This window comes from Oncorhynchus keta, chromosome 1, assembly GCF_023373465.1.
Source record: "Oncorhynchus keta strain PuntledgeMale-10-30-2019 chromosome 1, Oket_V2, whole genome shotgun sequence".
In the NCBI taxonomy this organism is placed as follows: domain Eukaryota; kingdom Metazoa; phylum Chordata; class Actinopteri; order Salmoniformes; family Salmonidae; genus Oncorhynchus; species Oncorhynchus keta.
The window spans coordinates 18,222,667-18,235,466 of record NC_068421.1 but is presented as its reverse complement, the minus strand read 5'-3'; the positions used below and the strand labels follow the sequence as shown (position 1 = coordinate 18,235,466).

Genomic DNA, 12,800 nt, shown 5'->3' with positions numbered 1-12,800 from the left:
TTTTAGCATAATACAGGAAGGCAGAATTTATAGTCCAATATTTACATGTGTTTTGAGGACGGGGGTGATTGGGGGCCAAGTGTTTAGACATGAGTCTGCTAGACAGATGTGTGGGTGTGGGGATGAGTCGGTGCTGGTGGTCAGTCCAGTTCAAGTGTTCAGCAGGGGTGAGATGGAGGATATTCACGTCAACCAGACACTGGACAGGAAAACAACCATCCTACAACTCCAGACATGCCCTGTCCTTTCAGTAGAATTATCACACAATACAATCTACCACAACATGGATGTCAAACCATAGTGAGGTGCTCTTTTCACGGAAATGGCCATTCTTCATACAGTTCATTGACGTCACAGCAACAATGTCCTGTGATGTTCTTTTCAATGTGGTAGCAGTTGTTGAAAAGGAAAATGCTCCTTCGTCTCATGGTCTTCCTTCCCTAGTCTATACCCTCACAAAGTACCTCAGGAAGCCATTGGACTTTGATTTTCCCACGTCGCTGCGGTTGTTTCCTTGAGTTGACAATAGCCCCCAGCTCCACTCACAGGTCAGTGTGTGTCTGTTAGAATGTGACCACAACACAGCAGAGACATGATGGCCATGCGCTGAGGGATGCTGACCTTTATTTGGACGCTAGTGGTTCTGCCAGTTCCATTCCATGCCTGCACTGACCACATTCACAGCCCCCTTCACTGGTTGCAATGACTCATTCTTAAAACGGTTTTGATTGACAGTTGATTGACAGTTACGGAAATTGAGTAAAGGGCTATTTTCTGTTTAGTGTGTGCGCCTCGTCTAGAAGACTGACTATGTACCCTTTTTAAAGATAATTAAAATAGGTTAAAGAGAAAAGTAGCTTTGAGAAGTCAAGCACTCATTTAATCTGAGTGAGAGAAACAGTCCACAGAACCAAACAATACATTTTACATAACACTCTGAAGGAGATAAGAGCAAACCTAAAGAGGTGATTTTCTTTTAGGAATGATACATTTCTTCATCTTCCCTCCATGCAGCCTCTGTGGGAGACAACAGCACTTCAACTGCTACAATTCTCCTCCCACCACCACCCTCCATGTGATTCAATACAGGATGAGAGGGAGGGAAAGGAATGAGGTAAAGACGAGGGAGCAGAGAAGAGTGAAAGGAGGAATGTTGATGGGCATCATGGAGAGTGAAGGCAGTAGAATAGACAGGTGAGGGGAGAGATTACACCTTGTGATGATGGAAAGTACAGGCATAAGAGGTAAAGGACAGGAGAGTGCAGACAGTAATAATATGGACGATGATGGAAGCTGGTTGGAGAGGGTGAGAAGTGGGGAGAAATTAGTTGAGTAGGGGGTGAGGGAAGAGAAGGGAAAGGAGGGAGCCTATAGCCACTGTTGTAAGATTATACCCCAGTCAACAGGATATAGAGCTCAATTGTAAATCAGCATAGTAGCGCAGCTCAAATCAAGCTGTCACAACAAACTGTCAAGACACAGGGGGTGTATCAAGGATAAGCCCCTTTTAGACAGATCAAACTTCTGAGCACCAGCTTTTATCCTGATTTGATCCTACCTTTCCGCAAGGGAGTAAATTAATTACTACATTCCAAGGGCAGGGATGATCTCATTTAACTGATATTTGATTTCCAATGCCTTGTCTTAGCCTCTAACTGTGATGCTGTGTCCAGAATCATGCCCTGAAGCGCTTCATCCTTCAAATCCTTGCTTCTTAACCTGCATTTCAGCACTAACGCCTTCGCCAGAGATACCTGGTAAAATAAGGGTTACTAAAAAATGTAAGTCGACAAGAACACATTCTCATTTACAGCAATGACCTGGTGAATAGTTACAGGTGAATGAGCCAATTGCTAAAATACAAGCTTATGTACACTTCTGGTAATGGGCAGGTAACCATGGCCCTGCAAAATCATCCCTACTTATTGAGTAGGATGATTGTAACCATTTAGGGAAATGTGTCCTTCCCTACAACCGAACTCTTTCACCACTTACGTTAAATCATCTCATCAGTACCACTTCGCTGTCCTGGTGTGATCTTGATATGATTGACAGACAAATGTATGCTGTAAAACATGAATGGTCAGGGAAAGCTGCTTTGTCTGAACCGTGATCACATAACAGGCTTTGTTCTCTGTTCAAAGCCTGCCTGCTTCAGAAAACATCACGGACTAAATATCAAATACAGGCATTTAAATAAATGAATGACTATTTGTTTGATTCAAAGGCATAATGTTGTGAATGTGCTGGGCACCATTGAGACTTCTCTTCATTTGGATGACACTGGCATACTGAGGTGACAGTAGGTCCAACTGGACAGAAAACACCAGCGTGTTTGGTTCACTTTGTTTGTGTTTTATTCACATTTAAAAGATTCTCATGGCAGCACATTCCTCGATCAGTCCCTCTCAGCGAGACTTCCTGTCTCACCCGGGTCACTTCCTGTCCAGCAAATAGATCTCAAAACCATAGAAAACAAAAATCAGAAACAAACTAAATCCCCAGTCATAAAAACAGAACATATACTTAAAGGAATAGTCACCATCAGGATAAGAACGGAAAGAGGGAAAAAAGCAGCAGGTCTTTGTCTCCTGTGATAGATGTACTTTCTCTGAGCAGGCACATAAACAGTAACAGATTGGCCCTCAGACCAACCTCAGCTTTAACACATCACACTGACTGACAACATTCCAGTATGTCCACAATGCCACCATATTCCCTACATAGTGCACGCCATCTGATCAAGTGTAGTGCACTATGTAGGGAATAGGGTGCCACTGTGGATGCATCCCCAGTCACTCACCCAGACAGAGGCATGGATCCAATGAAACCCACTGATAAATAAAGGGAGACTGCCAGTTGAGTTGAGGAAGGTGCAGTGCAGCAGGGGACTAGAGATATCAAGGCTGCAGTGTTGCCAAACTCAGTGGTTCAGACTGATGTCTTAGGGTGCCTGTTGTGGAGTAAGATCGACACGCACCAACCCACACATACATAAAACCTCACAGTGAAAACAGCCCCTCTGAGCATGAGCGAGTGCTTGCATGCGTTGAATGATGTTCGCATCCCTGTGGCTAGGGACTGGGGTGAGCCTCAGTAGAGCCTGTTATAGAGTAGAAATATCTACATGTTGAGAGATGCTTCCAGAGAGTCTGTATAGATGTACAGTAACTATGTGTGCATCATCCCCAAAACACCCTGTTCCTCCAGGAATATATTCTAGAAGCTTACACGCTATAAACCCATAGACCCAGTGAGAAGCCAGCATCATAGCCCAACACTTCTGCTAGAGTCCAGTCTCGCGCCCATCTACCTCCATCTGTCCGTCAATCACTCATCTGTCCATCTGGGGGACAGCAGTGAGCAAACTGAAACAATAGAGTTCAAAATGGACACATCCTAAAAGGAAACTAGCAACTCCTTTATAGGCTTCCTCCCGACCATCATCATCATCCTCAGTAGATGTCCAGTGTTTCAGGGTTCAATTGTTTGGGGTTGACTGTAGTGAAATGTAGCCGTCGTCAAGCAGTCGTTCGTTGTCCTGGTGTGTGTAGGTTCACTGGTACTGGAGGTAGTTCTTGATGGTCTCTGGCAGAGGGAGGGTGTCTATCTGGTTGACTCGGTCCCGCCCCAGAGCCAGCCTGGCCACTCGCCTGCACAGGTCCATCAGGGGGAGGGGCTCCGCTGTGACAGACAGGAGAGGAGAGGACTTTAAAACGGGGTAAAAAAAAAAAAGTTAACATACATTTACAGATGTAATATATGCTATTTCAGAAGGAGTGCATTTAATAAAAGTGTAGACTGAGCAATATGATATCATCCTCAGAAGAGCTTTTAAGTGCATGTGTTTGTCAGAGAGATCTTCCCACACACACACACACACACACACACAACTGTCCACTTTGATGAGAGCGCACTTCAGATGTAAGCTTGACCGTTCCACCTACCATGACCATGTGTTTGTACTGGACTCACAGAGCAGACACTCTCCTGAGCAGTCTGTGTTAAGGTGATACCCAGGGGCTCGCCAAACACAGTCTCCCTCACTACACACTGTTGAGTCACTGGCCACATGGCTTTGAATAGACAGGGTGGACGGTGTCAAGGGGGACCCTAGGGAATCCTCGAAATGGAATGCCCTTGTAGCTACGTGAGCACTAGACAATACAGTAAGATATATAGACATACTAACATTGGCCTCTCCTGTATTATACACAAAGATGTTTCCATAGGAAGGATGTGGTACCAAAGCAGGCTGGCTGGCACACTACGTGACATGATCTATTTCATCATCATAAGTAAATGTTCTTAAATGAACAAAGATGAAAAATAAACTTGCGAGGTGTTGGATTGAGTAAACCACTTCAAGGAACAGTAACAAAGCATGTTCTTCCACAGAGCCAAGGGAATTGCATTGGAGGGATGATAATTATGATGCTGCTGCTTCCTGGAAACTGTCCAATCACCCAGCTGGCGCCGTCAAACAGCGGGAATCTGAGCAAGAAACTGAGCAGGGACCTGCTATTGCCTTCGGTGCATCAACTGTCTGGCTCAGCTATCAGACACCACACAGTGAGTGTGCCTGCATGGAGAAACATGTATGGTGCTCATCTCTTGAGAATTATGCTTAGTTTGAAATAGTCCTCAGTAAAAAAGAATAAAGGGGACAGGAAGGGGGAGAAGGCACACATAAAGAACCCAACAGAGTCCGTAACAGCTGCATGTTGAACAGAATCTGCCTTGGCGTGCTGAACTGCATGAAAACCCAAATCATGCTCAAACATGGGGGAAAGCAAACAGGACAGGGGGATATTAAGTATTAATGGAAGCAAATTAATTGGAAGTGGTTCAGTTAAATGGACTACAAAGTAATTCTCCATCCCTCTCTTCCTGTCCCCTTCATGTCCCCCCCCCCCGGGGACTCTCGAGACGATTCAGGCGTGGGCTCAGGTCCTACCCACAGCAGTCCAGGGCCATAGCTCTGGGAGGATCAGGAGCATGCTCTAGGCTTGTATATAACAGATGACCTACATATAGGCCTACACATACATGTAGAAAGACATGTGTAGACACAGCCGTGTACACACACCTTCCTATGACTAATACACCGAGCAGTCCCAGTACAAAGTGTCTGAGATAGAGGGAGCAGGGGAATTTGGGACAGCAACAGAGCTCTCCCCCTCTGTGTGAGAAGAAAGCAGACTGACTGGTGCATTGAGGTGTAACAGGCTGGTGCCTTTCACTGACACTATCCTCCAAGATATTTCAGAGCTACTGGATGCAGGTGACCCAAAAAGTGTACGCGTGTTCAAAACACAACCCACTTGTGTAATTTCCAGAGACGCACATTAAGAAGGTATCTTGATCCTGTTGTCCCAGTTTCCTCTCCATCTGTGTCTCAGATCAATCTCTGCCTCCAGCTCTCGTTTCCTCTCAGCCAGGAGCGATGCCAATAGAGCTGATGTCAGGATATTCAGTGAGGAACAGACTTGTTAACTCCAGACTCAGAACTTACCTAATCAATATGGAGAACTGTCAGTGGAGTGTGTGGAGAAGGATAACATCTCAAACTGTGCACCAGTTCCAATGACCACCTCGTGATTGGGAGTGAGTGTGTGTGATGTACATGTATAAAATGACCATCTGTGACAAGACCTGTGTGTGTGTGACATCAATGCATAAAATGTGCACCTCATCCTGACAAGGAACGTCTGTGTCTGATTTTTCCAATAAGCACGCATGGGAAAGTACGTACAATAGTGACTACACAGAAGTGGAGCATCTCAGAGTCTAATTCATTGACCAATACCCAAGAGAACATCACAGGTAGAGTGAGAAGGAATGAATGGAAAGAGTGGTGAGGAAGAGAAAGGAGGGAGAGAGAGAGAAAGGGCAAGCCTCAGCCTCTCTCAATTTGGAAATCATTGACTTGAGCCGAATCCAATTGCTCACTGAACTATCAGACGGTAGAAATGTTGCTCCTCTTCTTTCTTTTGGGCTGGAGTGTTATTACCAAACAGAACCAAAGGATCTAGCCCCTGATCTCCAGACAGAACCAAACACTCCAGTCCATTCAACCACTTCCCTACAGTGCCTCTATACTCTGGGCCTCAGCATAATAAAGCCTGTTATAACCCTGATTACTCACAGACCCTACGGGCACACACACACACTTTTGACAAGTCTGTACCTGGCCATGAGCATTACGAGAATATGAGAGCTATTGTCTGAGTATCTATTCAGAGACATTGAGTCTGAGATGCTCTAAAGCACTGTAACAGAAAGGGTTTATACCTATGTGCAAGACATTGAGTACACTTACACACAATACGATTGTGGATAGTCAGACTAATATAGTTTAAAACATTTACATGATTTGCAAGAATAACAATTTCCCTAGTAATCCTGATGGGACTTAAATAAATGCAGAAAATTACCAATTAAAAATATTATTTCTACCACATTGAAATTTTATTTTTATGAAGCTTATTTGATTCCGAGTTGTGACAAAGTTTGTAAGTGAAAATAAGTTCTAAGATTCATACGAGCTCACTTCACTCGTGCATAAGAGGGAGGCTTGTGCTACCCAGTGCTGGCACATGAGCAGATCATATACACCACTGCAATCAAATCAGTCACATGCGCCAAATACAATACCTTGAAATACTTACAAGACCTTAACAATGCAGTTCAAGAAAGAGTTGATAAAATATTTACTAAATAAAAAAATCTAAAAATCAAACAAAAAGTAACAAATGTACATAACAAGGCTAGATATAAGGAGTACTGGTACCGAGTCAATGTAGATAGTCCGGGTGGCCATTTGATTAGTTGTTTTACGGCTTGTGGATCGAAGCTGTTAAGGAGCCTTTTGGTCCTAGACTTGGCGCTCCGGTACCACTCGCCGTGCAGTAGCAGAGAGAAGTCTGACTTTGGTGACTGGAGTCTGACAATCTTTTGGGCCTTCCTCTGACAGCACCTAGTAGGTCCTGGATGTCACGAAGCTTGGCCCCAGTGATGTACCGGGGCGTACGCACAACCCTCTGTCGTGCCTTACGGTCAGATCCCGAGCAGTTGCCATACCAGACAGTGATGCAACCGGTCAGGATGCTCTCGATAGTGCAGCAGTAGAACTTTGAGGATCTGGGTACCCATGCCAAAATGTTTCCAGTCTCCCGAGGGGGAAAAGGTGTTGTGCCCTCTTCACAACTGTCTTGGTGTGTTTGGACTATGATAGTTTGTTGGGGATGTGGACACCAAGGAACTTGAAAACACTCCACCCGCTCCACTTCAGTCCCATTGATGTTAATGGGGGCCTGTTCGGCCCTCCTTTTCCTATAGTTCACGATCAACTCCTTGGTCTTGCTCACATTGTGGCTTCAGAGTGGCTCAGCAGTCTAAGACACTGCATCTCAGTGCTAGAGGAATCACTGCAGACCCTGGTTTGATTCCATGTATTACAACCAGCCGTGATTGGGAGTCCAATAGGGCGGCACACAATTGGCCCAGCGTTGTCCAGGTTAGGGTTTGGCTGAGGTAGGCAGTAATTGTAAATAAGAATATAATTTTTTTTTTTTTTTAATGGTTGTCCTGGCACCACACTGACAGGTCTCTGACCTCCTCCCTATAGGCTGTCTCATCATTTTCGGTGATAAGGCCTACCATAGTTGTGTCATGAGCAAACTTATTGTGTTGGAGTCATGCTTGGCCACAGTTGTGGGTGAACAGGGACTACAGGAGGGGACTAAGCACTCACCCCTGAGGTGCCCCAGTGTTGACGATCAGTGTGGCAGATGTGTAGTTGCCTACCCTTACCACCTGGAGGCGGCCCATCAGGAAGTTCAGGATCCAGTCACAGAGGGAGGTGTTTAGTCCCAGGGTCATTAGCTTAGTGATGAGCTTTGTGGGCACTATGGTGTTGAATGTAGAGGTATAGTCAATGAATAGCATTCTCACCTACCAGGTGGGAAAGGGCAGTGGGGAGATCGATTGAGATTGCATATGTGGATCTGTTGGGGCGGTACGCAAATTGGTGTGAGTCTAGGGTTTCTGGCATGATCGTGTTGATGTGAGCCATGGGCCCTTCGCTTTCATAGGCACAGGGACTACGGTGGACTGTTTGAAACATGTACACAACCGTTCCAAAGTTTAGGGTCACTTAAAAAAAGTCATTTTTATTTAAAGAAAATAAAATTTGTCCGTTAAAATTAACATCAAATTGATCAGAAATACAGTGTAGACATTGTTAATGTTGTATATGACTATTGTAGCTGAAAACAGCTGACTTTTAATGGAATATCTACATAGGCGTACAGAGGCCCATTATCAGCAACCATCACTCCTGTGTTCCAATGGCACGTTGTGTTAGCTTTTTATTTCACCTTTATTTAACCAGGTAGGCTAGTTGAGAACAAGTTCTCATTTGCAACTGCAACCTGGCCAAGATAAAGCATAGCAATTCGACACATACAACAACACAGAGTTACACATGGAATAAACAACAACACAGAGTTACACATGGAATAAACAAAAGAGAGTCAATAATACAGTAGAACAAAAGAAAACAAAAAGTCTATATACAGTGAGTGCAAATGAGGTAAGTTAAGGAAATAAATAGCTAATCCAAGTTTATCATTTAAAAAAAGGCTACTTGATCATTAGAAAACCCTTTTGCAATTATGTTAGCAGAGCTGAAAACTGTTGCTCTGATTAAAGCAGCAAGAAAACTGGCCTTCTTTAGACTAGTTGAGTATCTGGAGCATCAGCAATTGTGGGTTTGATTTGTGTATTGTGGGTATTTCAATTAAAAATCATTATGTATAACCTTGTCAACATCGACAATATTTCCTATTCATTTTGCAACTCATTTCATGTATGTTTTCATGGAAAACAAGGACATTTCCAAACTTTTGAACGATAGTGTAGGTATTAGACTCGGACACGGAGAGGTTGAAAATTCCAGTCATGACACTTTCCAGTTTGTCCGTGCATGCTCGCAGTTCACATCCTGGTAATCCATATGTCTCGCAGCTTTGTGAATGTTGACCTGTTTAAAAAAGGTCTTGCTCACATCGGCTACGGAGAGCATGATCACACAGTTGTCCGGAACAGTTGCTAGTCTCATGCATGCTTCAGTGTTGCTTAACTCGAAGGGAGCATAATACGGCATTTAGCTCATCTGGTAGGCTCGCGTCACTGGGCAGCCCATGGCAGGGTTTCGCTTTGTAGTCTAATCATTTTCAAGCCCTGCCACATCTGACAAGTGTCAGAGCCGGTTTAGTAAAATTCAAACTTCAGCCTGAATTGACACTGCCTGTTTGATGGTTCGTCTGAGGGCATAGGGGGATTGCTTATACGTGTCCCGCTCCTTGAAAGCGGCAGCTCAAGCCTTTAGCTCAGTGCAGATGTCGCCTGTAATCCATTGGTTCTGGTTGGGAAATGTACGTACAGTCACGACGCCGATGCATTTATTGATGAAGCCGGTGACTGAGGTTATATACTCCTCAATGCCATTGAATGAATCCCGGAACATATTCCAGTCTGTGCTAGCGAAACAGTCCTGTAGCATAGCATCCACGTCACCTGACCACTTCTGTATTGAGCGAGTCACGTGTGCTTCCTGCTTTAGTTTTTGCTTGTAAGCAGAGGCCTTATACAGCTCGTTGAGTGCGGTCTTAGTACCAGTATCGTTTTGTGGTGGTAAATAGACAGCTACGAATAATACAGATGAGAACACTTGGTAGATAGTGTTGTCTACAGCTAATGAGGTAATGAGGTAGTCTACCTCAGAAGAGCAATACCGCGAGACTTCTTTAATATTAGACATTGCACACCAGCAGTTATTGACAAATAGACACACACCCGCCCCACTGACTTTAATGTCCTGTTGGTAGGATAGTCTTAAATCATAGATCGTCCAGTTTGTTTTCCAATGATTGCACGTTGGCCAATTAGGAGGGAAGTGGTGGTTTACCTACTCATCTGTGATGAGAGGGGGTGATGAGTAGATCCCGCCCTTCTCCCCCTTCTTTTTTCCACGCTGAAGACAGGATTTGGGCCTGGTCTCGACCATGCAGTATACAAAGAAAAAATCTTTGTCCAGTTCTTAGGTGAGTAATTGCTGTTCTGGTGTCCAGAAGCTCTTTTCGGTCATAAGAGACAGTAGCAGCAACATTATGTACAAAATTAGATAAATGTCAGAGAAAAAAAAAGCCACCCCCTCCAGCACCATTCTCTACTGAAACGCCAATTAAGCGGTTTACATGTCCTAATAATTTGAAAGGATGCTCAGAAAACCAGGTGTTTGAAATTGCTGTATGCTTTGTTTGATTTGACTCTACACCGATTAAAATAAGCAGAACAAAGTGCTTAAAAATCGTTGTAGTCAAAATTGAACTAAGCATACGCTGATTTAAAACCTGGTTTTCTGATCTTTTCAATTATTAGGACATGACTACTGCCATTATCTAGTTTAATATTGAATTATTAGTGTGCATATAAATGTACTCACTGTCTGAATCTATTCTCCACACTATCAGGGGACAGCGTTCCATGGCACCAACGAAGAGGAGCCATCCATTCCCAGGCTAGATCTCCCTCCCCAAGCCAGCACTTACTGTACGGTCTCCTCTCCCCATTCAAATAAACAGTTTCTACAGCAACTCCCTGCCATGATTAGAAGTGTAAATATTGAACCAGGGATTTCAGCATAAATGAAAGAGCGGGAGTGACAGAGCGAGAGAAAGAAAGAGCCAGCATGAAATGGTGTTCATTTCCAACGGAGGTTTTGCAAAGTGATTGCCTCGTAATTCTCTTGTTTAGCAGTGAATGAGTTCGGCTGCTGGCAGCATGCCTGTATTGTTGCGTTTTGTGTAGTACCATCTTATGGGAAGAACAACTGTGCCATAAGAAAAGAGCTAGCAGTACAGCCTCATCCCCACTCTTCTATTGTTGTCTATTTACAGGCTTTGGGGAACAGAAACACTAAAGAAATCGATAAAGCTTCTATCAGTGTGAAAGTCGTGCAGAGAAGAAACTAAGTGTTCGTGACAAATAGAGGATCAGAGAAATGCATTAACTGTGTGTTAAGGGACAATTTATTTGATTGAAAGAGAAGACTCCTTCATCACGGTCTAAAGTCTAAAACAAACATGGAAAAGATACCTTTGGGAACACCAGCCAATGCATACTAATAAATGTTCTGCATTTTCCTGTGAGTTACATGGGGATGTTTCCCCATTTCCACAGCATAATAAGCAACAAGGCGGGGGGTAAGGGTTGTTCTCAGGCATGACACGCATCACACACCACAGGTGCCTTATTTCTATTATAAACTGGTTACTAAGATAAATAGAACAGTAAATAAGTATTTTTGTGTCAGACCAGTGGTATATTGTCTGATATACCCCCGGCTAAAATGCTGTTTCAGCCAATCTAGTCCCAAGAGAACTCCAGCAGAAGGAATACATTCTCGTAACATCACTGCAGAGAACAGAGAGCACTCACGGGACCTGCATAATGTCTATAGAAGACTAACATGATGCTACAGAGCTGTGACATGGGGTGGATAAAGTCCTGCCTTATAAGCTGCTTCCATTAGCTTCTCTGACATGTTTTTATTTTACCTTTATTCAACTATTTAATGACAGCCTAGGAACAGTGGGTTCAGGGGCAGAACAACAGATGTGTACCTTGTCAGCACGGGGGATTGAACTTGTAACCTTCCAGTTACTAGTCCAACACTAACCACTAGGCTACCCTGCCGCCCCATTATCACAGTATAGTGAACATAAAATGCAACAATTTAAAAGATTATACTGAGTTACAGAACATGAGGAAATCAGTCAATTGAAATAAATAGGCCTCACAACAGGCCTCAGGATCTCGTCAGAGTATTTGCGCATTCACATTGTCATCGATAAAATGCATTTGTGTTCATTGTCCATAGCTTATGCCTGCCGATACCATAACCTCACCACCACGGGGCACTGTTCACTATATCAACAAACTGCTTGCCCACACAACGCCATACACGTGGGTCTGCGGTTGAGAGGCCAGTTGGATGTGCTGCCAAATTCTCTCAAACGATGTTTGAGGCAACTTATAATAGAGCAATTAACATTAAATTCACTGGCAACAGCTCTGGTGGACATTCCTGCAGTCAGCATGCCAATTGCGCACTCCCTCAACCTGAGACATCTGTGGCATTGTGTTGTGTGACAAAACTGTACATTTTAGAGGGGTCTTTTATTGTTCCCGGCACAAGGTGCACCTGTGTAATGATCATGCCGTTTAATCAGCTTCTTGATATGCCACACTTGTCAGGTGGATGGATTATCTTGGCAAAGGAGAAATGATCACTAACAGGGATGTAAACAAATGTGTGCATGTATTGAAAATGTACATATGGAAAATATCCTCTTGAAAGTAAACCAGTTGATAAAGAATAGGCCTTGTGTTCCAATGGGTTCTAGATAAATGCATTAAAGTCACACGTTCTACACAAACAGCCCAGTGTGTTTGTCTGTGAGATGGAAAAAAACATTCAACAGAGGGTGACTGTATGGGGCACAATAAACACACACCTCCCTTCGCAAGGCCAGACGTTGAGCTCCGAGGCACACTGGGACTGCCTCCAGAATTCCAACACTCCTGGCTCCCTTCCGTGAACTCACACACAAAAACACCTGGCTTGCAGCCATGGACATGTAGTTCTTGTCTGACCGTCTAAGAGCCCTCGTCCTGCTTTGGGTCTTTCTGTAACATATACAGTGGGGGAGGGTGATAGTGTTGCACAATCC

At 44.0% G+C, this 12,800-nt stretch overlaps 1 protein-coding gene across 11 annotated transcripts in view; it reads right to left on the bottom strand.

The window, feature by feature from the left end:
• Positions 1-2,334: 2,334 nt before the first annotated feature.
• The window catches only part of LOC118392723 (SPRY domain-containing SOCS box protein 4-like), a 38,028-nt gene continuing 27,562 nt past the window's right edge, over positions 2,335-12,800 (bottom strand). For all 11 annotated transcript variants that reach the window (XM_052512527.1, XM_052512549.1, XM_052512565.1 and 8 more), the window contains one exon: positions 2,335-3,684. In XM_052512527.1, coding sequence (XP_052368487.1) covers positions 3,557-3,684 — 128 coding nt within the window. In that variant the 3' untranslated portion in view covers positions 2,335-3,556. The remainder of the gene's footprint in view (positions 3,685-12,800) is intronic.